The 26,772-nt window shown below is 32.4% G+C and overlaps 3 protein-coding genes across 4 annotated transcripts; 1 reads left to right on the top strand and 2 right to left on the bottom strand.

Annotated features, from left to right (window-relative positions):
• The first annotated feature begins 3,714 nt into the window (after positions 1-3,714).
• On the top strand, positions 3,715-9,742 carry LOC18108898 (proteinaceous RNase P 2). Its single transcript, XM_024598706.2, has 6 exons — positions 3,715-4,710; positions 5,406-5,507; positions 5,631-5,806; positions 6,072-6,192; positions 9,122-9,190; positions 9,339-9,742. The coding sequence occupies exons 1-6, from the start codon at positions 3,802-3,804 to the stop codon at positions 9,636-9,638; spliced, it is 1,677 nt and encodes a 558-aa protein (XP_024454474.2). The 5' UTR covers positions 3,715-3,801; the 3' UTR covers positions 9,639-9,742.
• A 1,249-nt stretch (positions 9,743-10,991) lies between these two features.
• LOC7479041 (alcohol-forming fatty acyl-CoA reductase) lies at positions 10,992-15,118 on the bottom strand. Its single transcript, XM_002305526.4, has 10 exons — positions 14,867-15,118; positions 14,685-14,788; positions 14,337-14,539; positions 14,115-14,215; positions 13,496-13,688; positions 12,405-12,566; positions 12,217-12,298; positions 11,587-11,853; positions 11,357-11,484; positions 10,992-11,265 (listed from the first exon to the last, which is right to left on the bottom strand). Exons 1-10 carry the CDS (start codon positions 14,943-14,945, stop codon positions 11,112-11,114), a joined length of 1,473 nt encoding a protein of 490 aa, XP_002305562.1. The 5' UTR covers positions 14,946-15,118; the 3' UTR covers positions 10,992-11,111.
• Positions 15,119-19,088: 3,970 nt separating this feature from the next.
• Positions 19,089-23,647, bottom strand: LOC7479040 (fatty acyl-CoA reductase 3). 2 transcript variants are annotated; one of them, XM_002305525.4, is made up of 10 exons: positions 23,489-23,647; positions 23,296-23,399; positions 22,687-22,892; positions 22,462-22,562; positions 22,087-22,279; positions 20,474-20,635; positions 20,287-20,368; positions 19,888-20,157; positions 19,663-19,790; positions 19,089-19,568 (listed from the first exon to the last, which is right to left on the bottom strand). In XM_002305525.4, the coding sequence occupies exons 1-10, from the start codon at positions 23,565-23,567 to the stop codon at positions 19,415-19,417; spliced, it is 1,479 nt and encodes a 492-aa protein (XP_002305561.2). In that variant the 5' UTR covers positions 23,568-23,647; the 3' UTR covers positions 19,089-19,414. The 2 variants fall into 2 exon arrangements, with proteins under 2 accessions (XP_002305561.2, XP_024455228.1); XM_024599460.2 differs by lacking the exon at positions 19,663-19,790 and having other exon boundaries at positions 19,419-19,568.
• Between the last annotated feature and the right edge of the window lie 3,125 nt (positions 23,648-26,772).

Raw genomic sequence — 26,772 nt, 5'->3', positions numbered from 1 at the left:
GGTACGTATAGCACGTTCTTAAGAGGGGGAAATGGAAATCAAAGTTACTTTTACCTGTTATGGATCGTGAATTTATTTTGAGAATACTTTTCTGTCTAAGATTGCACTTTTTTTCTACTTTTATGAAGATCTTTATTAAAAAAATTTACATTTGCTACCCTATATATATAGGCAATGTGCCCATATCTCTTAGGTTTTGTTTTTATTAACATGAGTGTCCGGCTAGTTTGCGTGTACTTCGACTAATTCCATGGACCTTGAAGTTAATGATCATGTAAGTCTCTAGTGGTCATTATATTAGCAACCATATGACTCGAACTTGAAACTACAGAGAAAACAAACCTTTTAATCTTAAATTTTTATCATTAAACCACCTACTAGGTAATTATATCTCTTAGCTTTTGACTCTATGCAAATGTCCAAAAACATTTCGGTCACAAGACATCAGATTATACTAATATCCGGTCATGCCATTGCTTTGAACTTGCACAAGCTATAGTCAACAACAATACCGTATATTTTGTCACTCCACATTCCAATGAAATTAGAAAATATAAAAATTAGATAAAAAAAATATATTAGTATAACTTTAGAAATTATTTTAATAAGAAGCTAATTATACTGAATAAAAAACTCATTATCTTAAAATATCATATTTAAAATAAAATTAAATGCTTCTATATTTTGAACTTATAATGGTATACCTATTAGATCTCTCTAATTGTTTGTCAAAATTCAACATGAATTTTTTTTTAAATGATATGGAATTAGGATCCGGTCTAAAAGCTTAATCCTCACTTCCTGAATCATGGGCATTTGAACGAGAGGATAATTAATATTGAATTGGGCTTTTAAGTCCATTTATAATTTTATTATATCTTATAGTAGACTTCTAGACCATCCACTCACTCTCCATGGATTTTTTGTGATCTTGTTGACCTAACCTAAATCAACTCATAATATGATACAACGAAAAATATTCTAAGACTAAAAAAAAACTTGGCATGCATTTTATCTAAAATAAAAAAACATAAAAAACTAAGAAAAATAAAGTAAAGTATATGAAGAAAAAATAAAAATAAAAATAAATAGTAACCAGATGTAAAACAAAGATCATGCTACATATTTTTATTATATTTTTATAAAAAAAATGTTATGATCTCATAGGAAAATTCGTTGATGGGATAACGGATGACTGTCTCATGGAAAAATTAAATCAAAAAGGTATTGTAAGGCACCACCCATTATTATTAGCTCACAGGTTCAAATATTAATTCACTTTTTTTTTATATATATATATATAGAACACTTACTTATTTATTTATTTATTATTGAAGATATATATGATGAGAAAACACAACAAGAAAACACATAATCATGAACTAATGCGACATTAATTAATCCTCTAATGTTCTAAAACTCTGAAACTAATTCGAACTGCCGGCCATTTGAGTGCTTTTCCGATTGAAAAAGAAAATGTCCTTCTGAGGCCATGAAAGGTCTCTTCTTATTTGCTTTAGCAGCAAGAAGCTGTAGGACTTTTCAAACTTCATTATTCGATATTTGTATATTTCGGCAAGTTATTCACGTTGAGACATATATGGCCAGAATTTCGAGTGTGGCTTTCAACTTCAAGGAAAGGAGCTGAATGCTGAGTGGATAAATTTGCTGATGGGCCACTTCAAATTCTCTTTCAAATTTCGTTCTTGATGTATATGAGTATATATGTTGCCGTAGCCATGTGGCCCATGCTCTGAGAGCTTGGGATCTTCATGAGTCAGGGCACGTATGACTCGGTGCCTCTTGCCGCGCGCGCACTAACGGGAACAGTTTGATCAATATCGACAATAATTGGGTTTAATGGAGTTTTTCTATATCATCCATGGTTTCAACCAAGTATGAATGGGTTTAATGAAATCTTTGGATTAAGATAGTCTTGATTTAAATATATAATTAGTTAATAGATTTGGCTTAATTAATGATAACGTGATATAAATTCAAACCATTTATTTTAAACAAAGGTTTAAGCTTCTCATTTATGATTGTTTCCATGAAGAAAGAGTAGTGCTTATTTATTTTCTCCATGGTAACATGTTTTAAACATGTTGCGGCCACAAAATAATGAGCAATTACATTAACAGAAACCGTAAAAAATATAAAAAACAGGGATGTTTATAAGTGTGGTAATGATTATTTTTTAAAGTGCTTTTTGTTTGAAAATACATTAAAATAATATTTTTTTTATTTTTTAAAATTCATTGTTGATATTAGCATATCAAAACAATTCAAAAACACTAAAATAATAATTTGAAAAAAATTTATTTTTCAAACTTTAACGAAAAACAGGTTGAAACTTAATCTCAAAAACCCCGTTAAAGCCTTCTAGAATATGATAATGAACTCTCAAAAACATACTGTGGCGGTGAATTTGGAACAACATGATATACCGGATCCATACCTTTCTTTCCAAATGGGTGTGCAGAAAATTGAGCCAAATTCTACAATGTGACTGTGAGGAAAGCGAATGAGGTGGGCAATTCTCATCACATGAGGCAACGAGATGGAAGACTTGTTGCAGTGGAAAAAGAGTAAATAAATCAAGAAACGGACGTGTAAACTTGATGATCAAGATAGCAATTATTAGAATATAAAAGAGTGAAAGACCCATCTGTCGCCATTGTGAGAGGCACCATTTCTGAGCTTGTTAGGAACATTCAAGCTTAGAATTCAAACCCACACTCGAGCATTCGTTTGGTTAACAATTGATATTGTTCTTCGCATTATTTGTATCGATGATTCACTTCTTGTGATGTCATGTCGATGCACGACCAATCCACTATTTTATTGTTTAGGTGATTCTTCTAGTGCATGACGTCTCAATAGTTTTGTTGCTGTTGAGCTACTAGTTGCAATATCAATACATTTATTCAAAATAAACTTATTAATATGTTTTGCATCGACTAGGATAGTAATGGCATGGGGGAATTTATGGATTTCTCATTGATATATTTAAAAATCAATAATACAATATAATATAATATAACTGAGTTTGATTTTTTATAGAATAAATGACATTAGAGATGATAATCTAATCAAAAGTCAATGAATACCAACCTAAATGAATAAGTTTTTTTGGATAGTTATCTTCCTGATTGGTAACAAATATGATATAAATATTATTAAACCCGACCTGAAATCTAAACTGAGATATATATTTGTATTATATAGATAGGTGGGTAAAATATTTACACTTTTTTAAATCTAATATAATATATACATATTTATAATCTTATCATTTAATATATATGTATATATATTGTATTTTTTTTTGTTAAAAAATAAATAATAAGTGGATAATAAATGTTCATAAAAATATCTAAACATTTTACTTAATAAATAACAAATTAAATAAGAATATGAAAAAATCCGATCCGTGGAAACCATTTCCATCCCTAAAAGCATTACCCCCATCATTATCTCCATTTACTTGTAAGATAAAATGAAGTCTTCGATATCGGTTTTGTCAAGTGCCCCTTAGAGTGGGCTATTGTTTAGGACAGTTGGTTTTACTTGGGCCCAAGCCCATTTAGCACAAAAAAGAGCACTAAGATTATTATCTAAAACCTAGCCCATATTTCTAAGCCTTCAAAGCACAAAACCTTTTTATTTCTTTAAAACACTAAAACCAACTATAAATCAATGCTAAAGCCTAGCCCATATCCATAGTCTACATGGTTTTTCTATTTTCAACGTCTAGGGTTTTTGAGTACTGTCCTTGCCTTTCCTCTGAGAATTCCATCCATGGCAATGGCTTCCCCAGCCAACAAAAAGAAACCCAAAAGCAACCAAACCCCAGAATCCCAATTCAGCTACAACTTCAACTTCTATTCAAAATCCAAAGACTTACACTCTGCTATATCCCTCTATGACACTGCAATATCCCAAAACACTCGTCTCAATCAGCACAACTTCAACACTCTCCTTTACCTCTGTTCAATCTCACTCAATGACCCATCAACGAAAGACTTGTCCTTGCAATATGGGTTTCGAGTTTTTGATCATATGGTGTCTAATGGGATCAAACCCAATGAGGCCTCGATCACAGCTGTTGCAAGACTAGCTGCTGCTAAAGGGGATGGTGATTATGCTTTTGATTTGGTTAAAAATATTGGGGTTTATAATGAATTGCCAAGGTTGAGGACTTATGATCCTGCATTGTTTTGTTATTGTGAGAACTTGGAGGGCGATAAGGCTTACGAAGTGGAGGAGCATATGGGGAGAATGGGGGTGGGTTTAGAAGAGGGGGAGATTGCGGCATTGTTGAAAGTTAGTGTGGAGACTAGAAGAGAGGAGAGGGTTTATGAGTATTTGCAGAAATTGAGGAAGATGGTGAGGTGCGTGAGAGAAGAGACTGCAAAGGTTATTGAACATTGGTTTGAGGTTTTTGAGGGTAATGGGGTGGAATTGGATGTGGGACTAGTGAGGGAGGCGGTTTCAAGAAATGGGGGAGGGTGGCATGGGCTTGGATGGATTGGGAAGGAGAAGTGGGTGGTGAGGAGAGGAAGTGTGGATGCTGGTGGAAAATGTTGTTGTTGTGGGGGGCAGTTGGTTTCTGTTGATATTGATGATGATGAAACGGAGAGGTTTGCCGAGTCTGTTGCTGGATTGGCTATGGAAAGGGAGGTTAAGGCTAATTTTAGCGAGTTTCAGGTGAGTGGTGGATGTGTTTATTTTTCTACTTGGTTCTGTGTGGTTTTTGTTCATTTAGTAATGGATTGTGCATTAGTTTTAATTTTCACTCTACGCGTATTTTGTTGCTATTGTTGTGGTCTATGCTAAATTTGAAGTTTTATAAAGATCCAGGACTTTGAATAAAAAAAGAGAGAGGGAGAGAGCGATTGGGTGAATTGGTGTTATCACTGTGAATGAGTTGGTGTTTTTTCATCAAGTGATTGGGACATTATCAATGTTTTATACGATACATTCTCTGCATATACATGTGATTGACGATAGTTGCTAAGCATTTTCTTCACATGTGCATATAGTCATTCCTTATTATGTTGGCATAGTAACTGAGCCATTGTTTTGAAATGCTATTGCCCTTTAACATGCTTTGCCTTACTAACTGGCAGCGTTCTTCAAGTACATTAAATGGATGGAAGGATCAAATTCAGTTTAAATATTGTGATTTTTGTATATTTAGATAGGCGATCTCTTCTAGCTCAACTTGGTTAAAAAACATGCAAATGCTATTGTGTTTTCATAGAAAATCTCAATTTCATGATGAACTGGGAGGGATACAGAATTTAAGTAGCAGTTCTTTTTAAGAAAAAAATTGCTGCTCTTATCATTCAAATCTCTTTATTCATATTCTCTCTCCTAACATTCTGTATATTATACGATAGAATTGGCTAGAAAAACATGCCAACTATGAAGCAATAATGGATGGAGCAAATATTGGACTTTATCAGCAGAATTTTGCAGAAGGCGGATTTAGCATTTCTCAGGTTGTAGATGTACATTTGAACTGATACTACTTTACCTATGTCTTCCATTAGGTATGCTTCTTTAGTAATTGCTATTTTGTATAACCCATTTGCTATATTTTCTCACAAATTGAAATAGAGCAGCTTGATGCTGTTATAAAAGACCTGTACAATCAGAGTGGGAAAAAACGGCCACTTGTTATTTTGCACAATAAGCGTCTCCGAGCACTGCTGCAGAATCCTTCCACTAGAGAGCTGATTCAAGAGTGGATAGAAAAAGATGTTCTTTACACCACGCCTCATGGTTCCAATGATGATTGGTATAAGCTTCTAGAACTGATGCTTGTATGTATGTGCGGTTATTTCTATAGTTGAAGGATTATTTGTTGTAAAAATCTCCTTTTCACCTAATTGTTTTGGACTTTAGACTATTATTGTTCTAATTCACTAAGAGCTTGAAAGTTTTCAAGCATGGTTTTTCCAAAATGTTGACTTGATTGGATGTGTCAATTCCTTTGTCCTGAAAAGCTTTTTTTTTTTTTTTTTTGTATATGTATTCTATTAATAAGTTCTTCTGTATTTCAGGTATTGGCTATATGCTGCTGTCAAACTTAGATGCTGGCTAGTAACAAATGATGAAATGCGAGATCACATTTTCGAACTACTAGGAAGCGACTTCTTTGTCAAGTGGAAAGAACGACATCAAGTATGTGCTATGTCATAATTAAGCTTAACTCTAAAATACGTGGTCATTTCACTGCTTATCATCTCAGTAATCTCATTGTGGATTATAATAGTATATTTTTTTCAAAATTTTCACTTTGATCCTTGAATTTTTCTTTTGCACATTTGAGTCTTTTTTTAGCTCAAATTAGAACCTAATTGTATGTTTTTTGGGGGATAAGGGTTGAATTGAAAGACAAAGAACTGAAATAAAAAGATCAGATAAAATAGGTGGCAGGTCTGCAATTGGTTTAAAAAGTTCATTTTTGTCCCTCATGTTTTTAAGCTATTAGTTAACTGATCCCTATAATTTTTAAAAAATGCACTTTGATACCAAACTTCATTTTCTTTTTTTTAGTCCTTTTTTTGGTGGAGGAGAGAGAGGGGTTTGTCGGATTTCTAGCTTAGGAGAGAAAGTTGGTGTTGAGGAAGATTTAGACCCCACCAAAATAGTTGATTTTTGTGTCAAATGGTTCCCATATGATGAGGAGGTTACCTTATCCCAACAACTAAGCTCTGAAAGATTTTTGGTTTTGGGTTGATTTCGGGTTATGGACTGTTTTTTTTTTTTTTTTTTTTAGAGGCTATGGATTGGTTTAACAAGGTTTCTAGGGTGTTTCCCAGATGTTTAGGGTAAAAAATTGGTTGAAAATGAGTTTTTGGAGCAAAAAAAAAACCCTGTTTTTTTTTTGCTATACTAGTGGTTAAATGGTGAGATTTTCAGATGACACGTCATCTTTTTATTCTCAAAGAAATTAGGTTGCCCCCCATCAAACTTAAAAAAATCAAAGGTCTGTGCGCAATGCTTTTCTTGATTGGGCCTGACATACGAACCCAACAACACCTGGCATCATTTCTTTTTTTATTTTATTTTTTTGTATTGATGGCTTTTTATGTATTTTTTCAAATAATTTTTAAATTTTAATTAATATCCCTTTCTCGATGATTTTTTTTATTTTATTTTTTAGCTTTTCTTTAATAATTATTATTTTTTAATTATATGAGGTGTGTTTAGTTTTTTCGGAGATTATTATGATTCACCTGTAATTGTTTTTTGTATATGTTATATAGATTAAATATTTTTAATATATGTAACCTTGCATAATATTTTTTTTCTTCTATTTTGTTCAATAAATTTTATATGTGTGTCAATCTGTATTACAAATTGATTTTCATAAATAAATTTATTAGACATAACTAGGTAAATGACTTGTGTTGCGATATTAAATATCTTTATTTATATTAGTATCTTAATTTTTCCAATTATGTTTTTATTTATCATTGATTACTTTTTTTTTTCATTTATTTACAGAATCTTTAGTGGTTTATTTAATTGGATACATGCATAAGTTTTTTGATTTACATTTATGATTTTTTTATGTAAAAAACCGCGTTGAAAAATTCAACATCAAGTTTATTTGATCATGTATTGGTGTTTTCAATTTGATTATTATTCTTATGATTTCTTTTATTTTTCCAATTATGTTTTTATTTATCGTTGATTACTTTTTTGTTTTTCATTTATCTACACAATTGTTAGTTGTTTATTTAATTAGATGCATGAATAAGTTTTTCGATTTCATTTTAGATTTTTTTATGTGAAAAACCATGTTGAAAAATTCAACATGTTCAAGTTTATTTGATCATGTATTGGTGTTTTCAATTTGATTATTATTCTTATGATTTCTTTTATTTTTTCAATTATGTTTTTATTTATCGTTGATTTTTTTTTTCATTTATTTACATAATGGTTAGTGGTTTATTTAATTGGATGTATGCATAAGGTTTTTTATTTACATTTACTATTTTTTTATGTAAAAAAACCACATTGAAAAATTCAACATGTTCAAGTTTATTTGATCATGTATTGGTGTTTTCAATTTTATCATTATTCTTATGATTTTTTTTTATATCTATGTTTATTGTTGCTTCTTTTTATTTTTCCAATATGATTCAAATAAAACCAACTTATTTAGTTGGTCGGGACTAAAATGCATTTGCGACGCTGTAATATTTTATTGTAAAAATAATACAAATTCAGAGCGTAGCGCCGTCCCCAATAACTAATACTCTCTATCTGGTGTCATTCTAATTTCCTGGATGTTGTTATTAATAACCATCTCTTCTAAGAAAATATGGTGAAGCAATCATATCTAAAGAAAATGCAAAGCATCTGCTTGTTCATTATAAGTTTCTGTCTTTTTACCCAAATATATTTTGTATCACGCACATAGTTTTCCTTAGTTATTATTTTCTAAATCTGACTTTAACTGTTATTTTAATACTAAGAATTGTAACGTTCATCAATGTAAATGTCTTTTTTGAGTCATTTTGGTTAATTAGTGTTTTGTGAATTAAAATGGAGTTGTTTTCTTCCATATTTATGCATTAGTGTTCAGGCTTATTTGAATAAATTTTGTCGAAAATGAGACTGTGACTGACTTGATGCACCATAGGAATATCAGGTGCAACTATTTTTGATAAATCGTTATATTTCTCTTCACAAGTATCTACATATTGAGGCCTATATGAGGTTAACTTGTGCTGTCATATGCTCGTGAAGAAAGCAATGCCTAGTGTTCCGGGTATAATGACCATCTAGGTTCATCTTACCTTTATTGATGGATTATATGCTTAGATATATTCCTATCCATGGATGAATGACTAGACGTTTTGGTTTCTTTTCAACTCCTAACTTTAGATTAAGTATCTTTCCAACACCATTTGGGTCTATGGAGTGCTTCACCCTTCTTAAAATAAGGGTATGAGGTTCCATTGTCCCTAGTTGTTTCCAAGTTATTTCCTTGTTTTGGGTTGTTTTTTTGCATCAGGACAGCACTCCTTTATGGGTTTAGTAGTGTTTGGTGAATTATCATTGACGATTCTAACTTTTTTTTCATTCCTGCATGCAGGTTCGATATACTTTTGTCAAAGGGAACTTGGAACTTCAAATGCCGCCTCTGTTTTCGATAGTTATCCAGGTATTGTTTCTAACACGGCCAATACTGGTGCAGAACGGCAGTCTTTAAGTTGCTTAGTTATAGGTCTATTTTTTCCTCCTCTTATTCTTCCCTTTCTTTTTATAATTACACTTTTAGTGTTGCTGAGATGCCAGTCTTTTGGTTTCAGGAATCAGAAAATGGGTCGTGGCATGTCCCTGTAGCAGGTGATGGCAATGATTCTCCGCAAAGCTGGCTGTGCGTTTCTAGGCCAAGATCTTGTGATGCTCTTAAAGAAGCTTCGTGCATGGAAGAGTCGAAAGACAGTAATGATAGTCGCTGCAATAGTAAATTACCGACCTTTGGCAGACCAGAAAGTCTTGCAAGTTGCAAACATAAACTCCATAGCCGAGATTCTTTTCAAGAATCTGATGATAAAATCACAGCTCTGACTGGAAAAAGGAAAGAGAGGTCACCATCTCCTTCCTAGAGCATATTCCTTGTGACCAGCGCCATCATAAGTTAATTTTTTTTTCTCAATTTAGTACATGAATTTTTTTTTTCATTTTAATCCAATACTTCCATTTGGGCTTTCCTTTTTTTTTTTTTCTCCAGTCAATAATTTCCTTTTCCCTGGGGGGCAAAAAGAGGAAGACAACATCCTACATGATAATAATGTTTTCACTTATTTAAAATTATGAATCAAGGTTCTTCAAATTAGGAATAATTTCTTCTGCTTTATAATTCTTACAAGAAACCATAATAAAGCATTGTTTTAACCATTCAACTCTTCGAGGATGATAAATATGTTAGTGAATATATCTTGTAGTCAATTAGTTAGTTACACGTGGTACTGATTTTATTCATGTAAAATATATTTATTATTAGTAGAAGTTTTTTTATCATTAATATTCATTTATATTTGATTAATGAATCTAATGTTTAATTAATAAGTCTATAGTAAAGATAAACTTTATGAGACAAAAATGTTTTTCAGAAAAAATTATAAAGTTGTTGTAATTATGAGATTTTTATTGTATCAAAGCATTGTTCTTAAATATTTTTTTGTCAATGTTCTATTAAAATTGGACATTAATTAGAGCTGTTGAGATTGATTTATATTATGTTTTTTCATTTATGATAGAAAACAATTGTTCTTATAAACTGAGGTATGAGAGATACTTAAAACTAATATGCAAGAACTTGAAGATGACATGACACTATAATTTCATATGGAGAGATTATATGTGTCTTTGAAAAGACTCATATAACAATTGTGTAAATAATACTAATACTTGAAATCACTAAGTTATCTTATATAGAGAGTGTTATGTTTTAATCATAATATATATTGTTCTAATCAAGGATAATAAACAACCATATATTAAATATAACATAAACTATATTTTTGGTCCAACTTCCTTGTGTTTCATTCATTTACTCATGTACTAAACACCATTATTTTCTTAAGGTCTTGAAATAATTTTAATTTACAATAGTTTTCATCACTTGATTCATGCATACTCTACTCTACTGTAGTCTCCATCTTTAATATATAATCTGTTGTCTTCACTCATTTGATTCTCCACTTAATAGAAATATTCGTTGTCTTCAATTATTGGAGAACACATATAAGAAAGATGGAATTAGGTTTAAAGAATTATTGTTGATTGTAATATGAAATTAATTTTTTTTTTCTGTAGATAGTTCAAAAAAAAAAAAAAAACCCTCTTTTAAGAACCCTCATAAAACTTTTTTATTTTTATGTAGAAGAGAAAAATTAATAAATTTCCTCATGAGCAGTCATAAGATTTAAATATTGAAAGTAAAAGGAGCACAAGTCTTCCCAATCATAAATCCATTACATGGGCAATCGAAATTAACATAAGATGATCAATATTAGAAATATTTAGGTATAAATTCTCAAAATAAAATAAAAAAAAGGATATAATTGTTCAAATAATTATTTAATCACATATTTAACAAGACCAGGAATATGAACATTCATCATATAGTCTTCCCAATCAATGCTAATAGGATCAAAGTCAAAATCATTTGCTTCAGGACAAGTCTCTCTTGATGCTATTCGCAACTTCTCCGCATTCATGTCATCAAATCTAGATAAAATAACAATTTGGCACTATCAAAACAATATTAATTGATCAATTAAATATAAAAATATATAAAAATAAAATAAATTATACATACATGCCCTCGAAGAACACATAAGGTTTATAAAGGTCTACCAAACGCATCACCAGCTTTGCTTTCCGATCAAGAACAGTATATACGTCTTGATATCTTTTAAATAGCAGTGTGTTGAACAATTGCAATGCCTGTGAGTTAAGAAAAAAATAATATTAGCTAAAATAGAATTAAAAAAACGATAAGAATGTAGATAAATATAATAAGACTTTCTAATAAAATCAAGCAAACACCTTCAATGGCAGTAGATAACGAATGGTCATGTATGTGTAGAACTTAGACATGCTGCTAAAAACAGTTCCTCTGCCAATTTTCACAACCTCTCCTTCCTTATTAATCCATGGGTTTTCACTGAAATAACGAAAACTAAAATCATGAAGATTTGAGAATTTCACTGGATTTCTCAACGAAGAACCTAAATGATAAACGTTCTCTGGATGTTGTTTGGCACTGGCTACCATGGCCACAGTAATTGCATTGACAACCATGTCAGCTGGTATCTGCAATATATTCAGAAAATGTTAGTTTTTTTAATCTTTTATCATGCTACCTGAAGGCCCCAATTGATTTTTTGAATATTTACATGCATGTATATGTGTTAACTCTCCGGTTGGACCAATAAGGCCTCTGGTTCACTATTTCACTGGTCCAACAACTGGTTTCATCGGTTCGATTGTGGTGCCTAGTCAACACATACAAGTTTTTATGTTCAGCTAGCCAAATTAAGTTTTTTTTTGTTTTTTAATACAATATATATATATTGGTTCTGATAACACTTGTAGTCTGTGGTTTTCTTTATAATTTGGATATTTACATTTCTGGTCTATGCTTGAATCAGAGGACAAAAAGAGAGATCTTATTACCACGTCAAGAGTTGCTTGCGGGCCAGAAATAAAGCACGAAACTTTGCCTATACCGTAGCCCACAATTATGCTATCAATAGTTCTGTGAAAACGATGGAGATTAATTTGAAATATGAGATTTAAGAAAAAAGAAGAAGAAAAAAGACGTGTACACACATGTTAATGAGTTTTTTCTGTGATAAATTTACCTTAAACCTTCAATCCAACCAGGAAATGGTTCTTTGTAAGTACTAGCTACCATGGTGGGTCGAATAATGAGTACGGGCAAATCATCTTTGAAATTCACCACGAGCATTTCTCCCATTGCCTTTGTAAATACGTAAGTGTTTGGCCATCCAAAACGCCTTGCCCTGCAATATCATATTAAGAGGAATATATATATATATATATCACAAAAGGAAGACTCACAGGCACAAAAAAATTGCAATTTAATTTAATCTCAATTTGTTTCTGTTTCTTGTAATTTGGTTTTTATATGATTACTAAGTATTTAGAAATCATAACTTATTATTATTAAATTCAGCTATTACTAGTAAGTTGATTTGATGACCTATTAATCTAGAGCTTGGTTTGAGTTATTTTTTTTTTAAAATTATTTTTAAAATTTATTTGGTCAAATTTTGATGAGATTTATTCGGGTTACCTTCAAGGATTTTAAATAATATTTTTTAAATTAATATTCTTTTGAGTGTTTTAACAAATCAAAATAATATTATTTTAAACTTGACAAATCCATAAATCTGGCCATGTCTACTAATCATGCATAACTCTTCAAGAAAATAAAAAACAAATTAATACCGCTCAAGTTGATTGGATGACCTATCAATCTAGAGCTTGGTTCAAGTTATTTTTTTCAAATTATTTGGGTTACCTTCAAGGATTTTAAATAATATTTTTTAATATTTTTTAAATTAATATTTTTTTGAGTGTTTTAATAAATCAAAATAATATTATTTTAAGTTTGATAAATCCATAAATCTGGCCATGTCTACTAACCATGCACAACTCCTCAAGAAAAGAAAAAACAAATACCGCTCAAGTTGATTTGATGACCTATCAATCTAAAGCTTGGTTCAAGTTATTTTTTTTTAAAATTATTTGGGTTACCTTCAAGGATTTTAAATAATATTTTTTTTAATATTTTTTTAAATTAATATTTTTTAAGTGTTTTTAACCAATCAAAATAATATTATTTTAAACTTGATAAATTCATAATCAGTTGAATCTAGCCATGTCTACCAACCATGCATAACTCCTCAAGAAAAGAAAAAACAAATACCGCTCAATGCCGAGATCCTTCATAGCTGAAGTGATTTCTTTCTCTGGAACATCTTCTAATACGAGTTGATTTAATTTATCTTGCACCATTTTCTTTTCAAAGTTGATATCTACTTTATCGTCACCCCTTTTGGCCATACCCATATGGTATGGTTGCTCCATTATCAGTCCAGCATCTTCGCCGCACACATAAGCTGAAGTCACAACATTTTGTTGATGGTAAGAGTTAATGCGCATTAAAGCACAGTAAACAGATCAACATAATATTAATTTTCATCGACCCCCCCAAAAAAAAAAAAAACATTGCAAGGGCTGGTGTTTGTTGATACTTGGAAATCAAATAAAAGGAACTCTGCCTAATTAAATTGTACTCATCAGGGATGCTTCGTGCATGTGTTTGGCTAGATGGTTTTGCTTGCAATATAAGGATTTAATCAGTATTAAAGACAGAGTACTATCGTGGGGGACTATGATATTGGTTCGGAATTGGCTTAGAATGAAGGATATATATATATCAAGGTGGAACTTGAAGTTTCGAAATTTTCATACTTATCGGGAGAACTGCGCTATGAAACGTCAAAGCATTTTGCTCCTCTTAAAAAAAAAAAAAGTGTACTCACCGGTGGATACATGGACAAGCATCTTCACGTTAACACATTTCTTTGCAAAGTTTAAGACATGCAAAGCTCCCAGTGTATTAATGCCAAGTGCAACATCGTATCTTTTGTGTATCGCATGAATAGGTTCGAGCACACATGCAAAAACAAAGAAAGAATTAGTTTGTATTGACATTTATTTAACGAAAGAGGAGATATAGTGTTCCTATAGTTTTGTTTAATCACCTCTCATCAAAGTTGGTAGTGGCAGCAAAATTAAGCACAACATCAATTTCTCTCCACATTTCATCCTTCAAAGAACAGTCCTTCACTCCCAACTCTTCATAAGAGATGTCACCAGGGACAGGAGTTACCTTTTCTGATATAAAGGAATGTAGACTTGCACCATGTTTCTCCCTTATAACCTTAAACAATTCCTTCCCTATGACCTATCCATCCTCGCAAGTAAAATCAGACCCGAAAAATCATTAAAAATTCAATCATAATTCTCGATGGTATTTTTCTTTTCTTTTCTTTTCTTTTGGGCCAGTAGTACTGATATTTGATTGTCATTTTAGGCATCGTGTTTAGTACCTCATGATGGAGACGTTCTCTAGCAGACTTGGCATCTACAGCTCTTAAAAGGAGATACAACTTCTTCACATTTGGTTGAACCCTCAATATTTTCTCCACAAAAACTGCAACAATTAAGCGAAATTGTTAACTATTTAGCATAAAATCTCTATAAAAAGAAAAGGAAAAGAGAAGATTCATACTCTTTGCTAGATACCCAGTGGCACCAGTGACCAAAATGGTCTTGTTCTCAAGAAACTGCAATACACTCCCCAATTCCATTAGACAAGATTTGATGTTAAGAAACAATCACAGAAGATTATTATTTCATGCACTAGTTTGTTTGTTAAAAGATAAAGGATAAAGATCAAGCGATAAAGATAACTCTCTTCATGCGGTGAGCATTTATAATAATTTCCGTGCCCAGACGGTAGACAACTACAGTATTGACCACCATTGATATCTTGCTAGGACAGCTTACCGACCAAATCTAATAGGCACACAGGACAAGTTATGATGAGGTAATATGTTTAAGATTCTATATAACGTACGTGTATGTCTCGTATTTGCCAAAATGTGAGCCACCTCTATGAATAATAAAATAACTTGAATGTTGGTGTGATAAATCATCCAAATCTTTTGCTTGCATATAATCCAATAAATTATAATTGGAAAGCCCCAAGACTTGATAAATTTGAAGTTTGAGTACTTATTCATAGTCCTAAACTTTTGTAAAGATGTGGTTATATCCTTTTAATTTAATGATAAATTAAAATGTGAGATTATTTAGTAAACTCTAACTTAGTCTTTTTTTTAAACATAATAATAATTCAGTCTCTTAATTAAAGTTAATTATTAATTATATTTTAAATTTCTAAATTCCCTTTCAATTTTGTCTATTAAAAAAAATCTAGGGGCAACATTGGATTTTTAAAGCTAAAGGGATTAATTAGTTATCTATTAAAAAAATCAAGAAACAAATAATAATCTACACAAAATTATTTGTTTATATTGGTTGGTGTAATGATATTCAATGGAGCCTCATCATTTCCCCGAGCCAAGAGATTGGTGAGCAAATCGAAGCTTACTGCTCACCGGTTTGTGGGAAACTGGTAACCAATATTTATTGGATTATTTATGTGATGGCTTGACGTACAGTACGTGGAATTAATTGATTCATCTGTTTCTTTAATGGAATTAGCATTTCTTTTTCCTGCCCATGATGTGCAAACTTTGATTTTTAGGTCAAGTGATGATAATGGCCACCGCGGGTCAAATTTTTTATATTTATATTTTATTTATTATTTATAAGATAAAAAAATTTAGATATCTATAAAGTTTCTATATTAATAGGTATGCAACCCCTCTACTTGCTATTAAAATTGATTTCAAGTCATGAACACATTCCACGTTAAATAATTGTAATATATATATATATATATATAAGTTTGAAAATAATTACCATTTTAAAACTTAAGTCATTTAGACGAAAGTAAGATTTAATTACTAAATCTAGCTAATTCTCCCATCAAATTACGTTATAATATATGATCTTCATCTTCTTCTTGTTTAATGGATCGAATTAAACGAAAGAATGGGTTAATTTAAACCAATTTCAAGTAATTTTTTCATCAAATTATGTTACAATACATGACATTCGTTTCCTTCTCGTTTAATGGATCGGATCAAATGGAAGAAAGGATTGGTTAATTTCAACCAATGTAAAGCATTTTGAAAGTGATGCAGATCATCATAATATTTTATGCATGTAACCTGACAATATTCAAGTTTTGCCCTTGACATGAATAACTACATAAAATCGTCAATTAGGTTACTTATCCACATGGGGTGTCTGATTAGGCAAATATACAGTATAGTTTGGAAAAAGAAACATGAAATCCAATGACATACAAGACAAGAAAGAAATTCTTTTACTAATGCTGTGTTGAAAATGCATAAGCGAGGGGCCCCAAAGGAGCTCTTAGCCTCTAATTTACCGGTGATTTGGGTTTTGAGCGGAATTTTCTGTAACCTGAATGGTGGTAGAGAGACGTGTGTGAACCATGGAAATTAGAATGAATGAAAGTGTCCTTCTACCTACAAATGTTACTTAATTTACAACAATTTTATCAAGCAATTGATCCATAACTTTGATAGGTCACAAGAAAGGAATTGATTTGTCGGGCATAAAAGATTTTGGGGGTATGGTCACGCCAAAGATTTCATGAGTGAAACTGTCAATTAAAGAATCTTGGAGTTTTTGTTTGTTTGGGATTGATTTTAATTGATTTTTTTTGTGAGTTTATATTATAAAGTCAAAAGTGTAATGAAAGTTGATCAGTATTGATTTAAAGTTGTGTTTTTATTGAATTAAATATTGTTTATTAAGATCTTAGCCATCCATTTCTTTTTGAAAATTTTAAATTAAAAGAAAATAATAAACCATATCCAAGGGGCAAAAACTTACATGGCGAAGAGGTTTGATCGAGCACTTGTTAATAATGACATTCTCCTCTTTGGGGGCAATGGCAGGTTAACATCCTTTTTGGCTGGATACTTGGATTGGAGATATTGCCCTTTAAAAGTAGCCTTCCCCAGGTTATTTCTTTTGTCTTCTTCTCAATTTTCTGTGGTTGTTGATATAGAAGCCAGTGCATGTGTCCAGAGGAGGCCCTGGTATATATCACACCTTTTCTTTGCAGATGACATTCTCCTCATCTGCAAATCTCAAAATTCGCAAGTAATTAGACTCATGAATACTGTGTTTTCTGACTTTTGTAGTGCCTATGGTCTTAAAGTTAGCTATGATAAATCGCGATTTATGTTCTCCAAGAATGTTTCAAGAAGGAAAAGGGCAATGTTTACTCAATTTTCTTCCATTAGAATCGCAAGTGGGCTTGGTAAGTACTTGGGGTTTCCATTTATACAGGGCCAGGTGAAAAGAGCTGATTTCAATTTTATTTTTGATAAGATTAGCAGGAGGTTAGTGGACTGGAAGAATAGACTCTTGAACAAAGCAGGGAAGCTAACCCTCGCAAGATCCGTTATGTCTACTATTCCCATCTATCCTATGCAGAACTATTGGCTTCCTCAAGCAACTTGCATGGTTATTGATAGGGTTGTGCGTAACTTTATATGGGACAATAGGGAGTCAGGTAATGGGTTACACCTGGTCAAGTGGGAGATTGTTACATGCCCTGGGTGTGAAGGAGGCTTGACTTCCTAATGTGTCTTTGTTGGGGAAATTGATTTGGAATATTTTGAACATCCCTCATAAACCTTGTAATGATCTCGACTCATAAATATTTACGGAAGCAGGATTTATTTCATCAGCATCGGCATTCTTCGGGTTCCTATACTTGGACTTCAATCTACAAAGCCCTCAGGTAATTGAAGAATGGATTCCTGTATAGGATTGGCAAAGGGGAGTTGTCTTTTTGGTATGATAATTGGTTGGAGGAAGGAGTGTTAGCTTCATTGATTCCAACAGTGAATATCATGGATACTGAGGTACATGTGAAAGATGTTTGGCAGGGAGACTCATGGAACTTTGGAAGTCTTGCAACAAGTATTCCTGATGATGATTTGAAGTTTCGGATTATAGCCAACCCAATTCCTAGCAGTACGTACAACATTAGAGGATTGTCTTGTTTGGCAAAGTTCTGTGTTTCGGGTGAATACAAAACACAACTGGCTTACTCTTGTCTATAGTTCATTGCTTGAGGGATTGTTCGATGGCTAAATTGAAATGGGATAGATCGGGCCGGGTTTGGAAATGCTTCAGGCTTTAATTGTACTAATATAAAAGGGTGGATTATATTTCCTATTGCTTCTGCAGATAGAGCTCATTTATTCCGAGCTGCGCTAGCTGTGGTGGATATGGTGACAACGAAACATGGTAGTTCTTGGTGGGGCTTACATAGGTGATGATTGGTTGATGAGGAGAATATACAGGTTGGCAGATGATTGTGAGATGACAAGGGGAAAGTCTCTTATGAAAGCTGCTAATTTGAATCTCGTTTCATGGCAAAGACCGGCGCAAGGGTTTTACTGGATTTGCAGGAATTGGATGTAGCCTTCTTCCGGGATTAATGTTAGCTTTGAAACATGGGCTACAACTAGCGTGAAGTTGGGGTTATAGACAGATTCCTTATAATTCTGACTCCAAATATGTTATCAGGTTGCTGTCTGCAGGCCATGCTAAGTATCACAAGTATAGAGTCATTCTTGTTGTTGATATCAGGGAGCTGCTGTCAAGGAACTGGGTGGTCCGAATTTCCCATACATATAGGCAAGCTAATGCTTGTGCTGGTTTTATGGCGAAGTGTGTTGCAAGAGGAGCAACGGGTTTACAAGTCTGGTTTGAGTCAGCTTCTTTTCTTTCCACTGTACCAATAATAACAATAACAATAACAATAACAATAATAATAATAAATAGATCATAATATTTATTCATTCTTGTACACCAGCTACCTTGAACAAATTTCTCCTACCAATATATCCTTCACTCTTTGTGAGGATTCAATACATTAGGTGGCATTGTATTGAATAATACACTTGAAGAAAGTTCTTAAACCACGTGAGCCAGCAGCTAAACTTAATCCTGCCTTGACAATATTGGTAATAATAATAATAATATTGGTAATAGTAGTAATAATATTGGTAATATTGCTTCAAAACACAGTGATATTTGAAATTCCAAGAACAAATTAATTCTTGGAACAAATAACCTAGCTAGCTGCCGGTAATCATCATCTGAACACGTACTTTACCACCCCTGGAATGTGGATATTAGTGAAGTAGTCTTCCCAGTCAATTGCCTTGGGATCAAAGTAGAACATATCGGTCTCTATGTTGTTCTCTCCTGCTGCCATTCGCAACTTCTCTGTGTTCATGTCATCAAAGCTGCATTCGAAATGTGAAGATCGTATGTCATAAGAGTTATATGGATGAAAAGGTTATTTTTGTAGATTAAAAACAAGATTAATTGTGTACGTACACTCCCCTGAAGAACAAGTATGGCCTGTAAAGTTCCACTAATTTCATCACGAATTTGATCTTTCTATTGAGATCAGTGTACATGTTCTCAAAATAATGGCAAAATGCGATATTTGCTAATTCTAATCCCTGTACAAAAAAAGAAAAAAAAAATATATAATTAACATAATAAATCAAGAGATTAATTGGTAGGTAGGTAGGTATTGTTTTGAGATCTTGAACAAACCTTTAGCAATAGCAAGTAACGAATTGCCATGTATCCGTGGAAGTTAGCCATGCTGCTTAAAACTTTAACCCTACCAACCTTGACAGGCTTTCCATCCTTGCCAATCCAAGGTTTCTTGGTGAAGTAATCAAACCCAAAATCTTGAAGATTAGTGTATCTCACGGGATTTCTCACAGAGGACCCCACTTGATAAATTGCATCGTCGAACGGTCGATTAGCATGAGCTACCATGGCTACAACTATGGCATTCACCACCATGTCTGCTGGTATCTGCACAGAATCATGTCTCAACAGTTCCTTTTCTTTTCTTTTCCCTCTTACCAAATGGCTATTTATTCACTCATATCAAGAAATCAACGACGAACCAACAATTAAAGACTGAAAATTGGCTTAACTCACCACATCAACTATTCCTGTAATATCCCCAAGAAAGCATGTTAGCCTTCCTTTCCCATAACCAACAGCTAGGCTATCAATAGTTCTACAAAATAAACAAATTTAACAAATTACAGCTTTGCTTTTAGGAAGATTAATTTTATTCATAAACAAGAATGTTAAATGCAGCAGCATAATACTAGACATGTACCTGATACCTTCAACCCAACCAGGGAAAGGTTCTTTCAAAGTACTGGTGACAATGGTGGGGCGTATGATGACTACAGATAAATTTTCCTTCAGGTCTCCCACAAGCATCTCTCCCATTGCCTTTGTAAACACGTAGGTGTTTGGCCATCCATACACCTTTGCCCTAAGTGCCATTAATTAATTCTGTCAAATTTTGATCTAATTCATTGCACATGCAAATTTTGGGAGGACAAGCTAATTAGTTCCTCACATTTATGTCAAGAAATACGTGGACGTACGTAGTATGTCAATTTCACTCCTATCTCTTTCCGTGGCACTGCCATTACTCTAGTTAGTTCGTTTGTCTTATGTATATCATATGGGGAATAGTGAAAGCTGAGATATCCCCCAGCTTCATTAATTTTCCAATTGAATTGGGGTGGGTATAAGTTGCACCTGTTTCTAGTGCTTGGGTATATTTCATATACCCACCCCAATTCAATTGGAAAATGAAGCTGGGGGATATCTTAGCTTTGACTATTCCCCATATGAATTAATATATATGGTTATGGATCTTTGTCATGCCTCATGAAATTATCATTGTTAAGAAAAGAAATCCTCCAGTTAGATTTACGAGTTTATACTTTCAATTAGCCTCCCCAGCTGGAACTGTTGCGTTGTTCCCATTTGATTTTTTAAAAAAAATGAAAAAAACCAGTGGCATACACTTCGGTTCTAGCTAGGTCTCTGGAAGCATGTCAATTTGTTTAGAGTTGAAGGTGAAGTTCGAGAGGCCGAGGCAGTTCCAGAGTTTGGTCAGATTCCTTAAATGTTACGAAGATCCAAGCTTACTCATGCCATGCACGAAACACAGATCATTTTAATAGTATACTAGAATGTTGTGAATAAAAATAACATTAATGTTCTTGTCATTTCAGTAGGGTCCTTCCTTTGGGATCCCTTGAACACTTGATGATGTACTTGGTATATTTGTTGCTGTACATAAATATTTTAATTATAAACTAATTATTTCTATGTTGAAAGACTAAAAATCACATATATAGTAACATCTGAAAGGCGTGGCCAACTCCTGCGCACATGCAACAGCCATTATATATATATTAAATTATTTTTCAGTTTATTTGACAATACTAAAAAGAAACTATTGTAAAAATATAAAAAAACTTTTAAAAGTTAATTTTAAATTTTTTGCTTTAAATAGTATTTTGATTATATAATATTTTTCTTGTATTAAGGACAAAGACGTCATTACATTGTTTAATTGTTAGATAATAATATAAATTATATCTTGAAATCCCACTTAATAATTTAAGTTTTTTGGTTGAATTAACTCTTTGATATTAGTGAACAATGCAAATAGATCTATTTCTACGGTGTTTTTTCAAGGCTAATTAGTTTTTGTTAATTTCGCTAGTTTATTTTCAAGAAATTATAAATCTTTCTATTATTTCTACGACAATATTTAATAATATAAGGGTTACTTTCATTCTAATGGCAAATCTGGAAATTAAAATGCCAGAAATCAAAATAGTATATGGAGGACTATATATGCTTATGAACATAATACCATAGAGTGATTATAACTAAGGGTTTGAAAAATATTTCATGACTAACCTTTCGATGCCCATGTCTTTCATGGCCTCTTTAATTGCTTCAGTGGTGGCTCCTTCAGCTTGGAGCTCATTCAATTTCTGATCAACTAGTTTCTTCTCTTCATCGATGTCTAATCCCGAGACACCGTTAAGTGTGTCACCCCTGCCGTATGAAGCCTCAAGTATCAGCCCTGCCCTCTCCCCGGAAACATAAGCTGAAAAAAAGACCACGTCCCATAAGATTGACAACATGCTAATGATTATAATCCTCTAGCTTCTTAGCAACAATTAAAATTGAAAATTATACTAGCATAAATTATATATTAGCTATCATATAGTATGGCCAAATTATTAGAGGAAATTAAGGGTATCGAAATGATCAAATATAAATACTAACCAGTTGATACATGGACAAGAACCTTTAGTTTAACACATTTCTTGGCAAAACATAAGACGTGCTTAGCTCCCATTGTGTTGATGCCAAGTGCAACATCGTATCTATATTAAATATCCAAAAAAAAAAACAGAAAATCAACCACTTTGTTTTTCAGTCTTTGTTATTTTGGAGAGGGACGGCACTGAAAATAAAATAAAATAAAATCAGCCAATGGTTCTTGTCTACCTTTCATCAAAATTGGTTGTTGCAGCTAAGTTAACAACAACATCCAATTGACTCCAAATCTCCTCCCTCAAATTCGAGTCTTTCACTCCCAAATCATCATCGTAAGAGATGTCACCAGGGACCAGTACAATCTTTTTGGAGATGAGGGAATTTAGATCAGCACCCCATTTTTCTTTTAGGAGTGTAAACAAGTCCTTTCCTAGAATCTAAGAAATAAAACAAGTTAGGAACAATTTCATGACAATGTACACAAAAATAGCTATCAGCAAATTAACTTGTAGCTAGTTCCAAGGTTCTTAATGAATGAACGACATCAGATGTTCACTTTCTCATACTGTTCACTTCTTCAAGTAATTACAAATAACTTGAAAAAGTTATAGGTGCCCAGTATAATGGTGTTGGCCTAGCTAAATGAGTCCATATATATGGGTCCGTATCATCACCATCCAATTCTTTGTTATTTGAGGGAAGAAAGACAAGGAAAGAGGACATAAAACTTGTAAGGTATATATGGTACTAGTATTTCCGTATAGTCTACTAATTAAGTTTCCCTTCCTCTCATTTTTACTATTTCTTTTGCCTTTTATTCCCTCGGCAATTATTGTATACCTCATTTTGCAAGCGTTGCGAAGCAGATTTGGCGTCAGCAGCTCTTAAAAGAAGGTAAATCTTCTTCACATTTGGTTGCACTCTTAATATCTTCTCCAAAAGAACTGCATTTTTTGTAAGAAAAGTTAAAACCATCCATTATTCCATTACTCAAAAAGAAAGAGAGAGAGAAAGGTAGGAGGAAGGTATCTACTCTTTGCTAGAAACCCAGTTGCACCCGTGATCAAAATGGTCTTGTCCTCAAGAAACTGAACAACACTTCCAAACTCCATTGCAAGAGAGAGACAGAGAGAGAGATGGAAGTTTGTGTGCGTGTGTGTGACTGTGAGTGTGTGTTGAAATGAAGATAAACACAAATGAGTTTGCAAAATTCCAGCACCTATATATATGAAGGGGGGAAGGGGGGAAGGGGGGTGGGCATTTTGAGGTAGAGTGCACGAAAGTAGCTGCCGTCTTTTTCTTTGGTAGATAGCTTAATTAATTTACATGAGGTTGTACCAAAATGCAACGAGCATTCACACAATTATGAGTTTATGACCCACTTTCGCCTTTCACATCTTTGGTTTATTGCGTGAGGTTTGGTCGCCTTCAAAACCCTTCCATGAAGTACAAAAACTGAAAAAAAATAATGGTCAAATTTGTAACAGCAACCACTGTACTTCTTTACCATAATTTTGGAAACTGTTGCTAGCCATCCTTTGAAGGCCTCTATATTAATGCTGATAGCAGTTGATCTTGCCTCAGATATATGGGATGATTTTTCTTATTATGGAATGGGGATTTATGAAAAAAAAATTGTCGGGTTTATTCTTTTTTGGTATAGTTTGATTTGATTGGAATACACTAATAATATGTTTTTTAATGAGAAAAAAATAGATTATGATGATTTATATTATTCAATTTTTCAAAAAAATAGGAGTTTTTCTGGGTCAAATTTACTTCATTAATCAAATGATCTCTTTATATGGATTAACTTGACAAGTATGAGAAGTGATTATCCTTGGGTACCTCGTCTTATAGATATGCTAAAATAAAATGTCGACCTAACTTTAAATGACAAACCAGGATCTTCAAGAATTGATGATATTGTCAAAGATCATGAAGGAAAATTGCTTTGTATTTTGTTTTGCTCCACATATATTATGGAATCTAGTGAATTTAAAGTTTTGACTATTCAAAAAGCTATGCTGAATGTTGTTATGCTTCTATAAATGAAATGGGGGAGTTGGATTCTTACAAATCATTTGACTAAACAAGAAGAGTTCTTTAAAATAATGACTTTGCTGTTTGATTATAGTTTTTTTATTCTGCTTGATTATTATTATTATGGATTTAGTTTTGCTAGGAAGTTTTCTTATTCTTATGAGTATTTTTTTGTACTCTTCTCAATATTAAATCATGTTTTTAATATTAGCTATAACAGCTAATTATTAAATCTCTTGTCTTTCATTAAAAAAAAAAAAAAAAAACCCATGTCTTTTCTTGCATCTCTTATAACTAGTTAAACTTCCCATTCTTCAATAATTAATGTTGGGGTCCGACTTTACATGACCTACCTATATATATATATATATATATATATATATATATATAGAGAGAGAGAGAGAGAGAGAGAGAGAGAGAGAGAGAGAGAAGCAATGGAAACGTACCTAGGCCAAATGATAATATTACATGTTTCGTTTCTCCCGGTATATGGTTTGTTTTCATACATGTTTTTCTTTATAGATTTAAAACTCGGCCCGGTCCGGCGGGTCGATCCGGGACTAGGTTAAAGAAAAAACAGGAAAAGAAAAAATTCGGTATGACTCGGCTGACCTGAAAAGACCCGGTCAAAAACTTGGTTGCAACCCGTTGACTTTTGTTTTTTTTTTTTTAACTAAAACGACATTATTTTAATTTTTTTTATAAAAAAATTGACTTGGACGACCTGGTCAAAACTTGAAACCCGGACCTTAAACCGGGCCGGGTCTAAAAAATATAATTTCCTTTCACTACAATATATTGTTTCACTCTCAATTTATATAGTTTGAAACTTCCAAGTAAAAATCGCAAACCTTATGACTGAAAAATAATATTGTTTCATAAACAAATTACATTCATTATAATAATTATAGTTTTGGACTTTTGAAATTAATGCCGCATAATGACAGTACCGGTCATTTTCAGGAATTGGTAGTATTCTTTTTATATTTTAAAGGTATTTAAAAAAATTATTATTTTTATATTTTTTTCTTTTCAAATTATTTTAATAATTTAATATAAAAAATAAATTTTAAAAGATGAAAAAATATTATTTAATGTATTTTTAAATATAAAATATTTTAAAAAATAATCGCTACTACAAATACCAAACACTCTAATACTATATTATTACTATCTTTTTCATTTCTCTCCATAACATATTATTTTTATAAATATTTAGATGTGGGGTAGTTTTTTAATATATATTTTAAAATTATGTTTCATTTGAAAAGATATTAGTGTAATTATATTTTTCTTGAATGTTTTTTAATAGATTTGATATAATGTTATCAAAAAAAATTAAATTTTTTTTTAATATATTTTTAAATAAAAATACTCTTAAAAGTATATTGCCTTGCAATATCAAAATACAAGCCGGCTCCTAGAATGATCTCACTTCTGAAATCTATTTTAATTTCAGAAGTCATTAATAGAGGAAGAAGTACCAAACTGTACACTCAAAACGCACAATTTCGTTGCATTAAAACATTTCTCAATGCCTTTTTTCCCTTTCCTTTCTTACATCACAAGAGCAAAACTCACACACAGCAATGAACACCCAGTTGGTCAAACAATCTTCTTCTTATTCGATTGGAGTACTTCCATTTATTTGTGATCCATACACAAAAAAGATATTAATTTTTCATCGTTAATTTCCAAGGCAAAGAAGGTTGTTTACACCCTCTTGTGTCCTTCATATTTATTGGCAGAGCAGAAATGAATTTTTCGACAATCTTACATCACATTACCATCAACTTATGTTATTGGAGCAACAAGGAAAATGGAAGCAACATTGTGTTGGTATTGGCTAAAAGGTGAAGATATTTGGTTAACACGACAAGTTTGGGCCCATTATTGTTGTTGTCATCAACATCTGCCATAGATGTCCATTCACCAAGACCAGTGGCTTTGTTAATGTAAACTCTTCCTTATTAGTAGTAGGATTAGGTGAACAATCCCTTTAGGTTTTCGGTGGGATGGTAGACAGCAAGCCTATAGGACATTCAAAAATACTCTCGCGTGTATGTCTAACAAGATCTTAGATGCATGAGAGGAGGTTGGCTCACCAGTTATGTTCCATTTTACTTGTAAATCTGAAATTTGTGGCAGGTTAAGCTCATGTCTGCAAGAACAGGATCCAGCTTATCAGAGTCAGCTTCTTCATGTATAAGATATCATTGACAAATGGTAAAAGCAAACTCAACAGTCCAGTTTCTTTTCATCATCAGAAACTTA

Source organism: Populus trichocarpa, chromosome 4, assembly GCF_000002775.5.
Source record: "Populus trichocarpa isolate Nisqually-1 chromosome 4, P.trichocarpa_v4.1, whole genome shotgun sequence".
In the NCBI taxonomy this organism is placed as follows: domain Eukaryota; kingdom Viridiplantae; phylum Streptophyta; class Magnoliopsida; order Malpighiales; family Salicaceae; genus Populus; species Populus trichocarpa.
The sequence above is the reverse complement of the archived record's forward strand: the minus strand, read 5'-3'. Positions and strand labels throughout refer to the sequence as shown.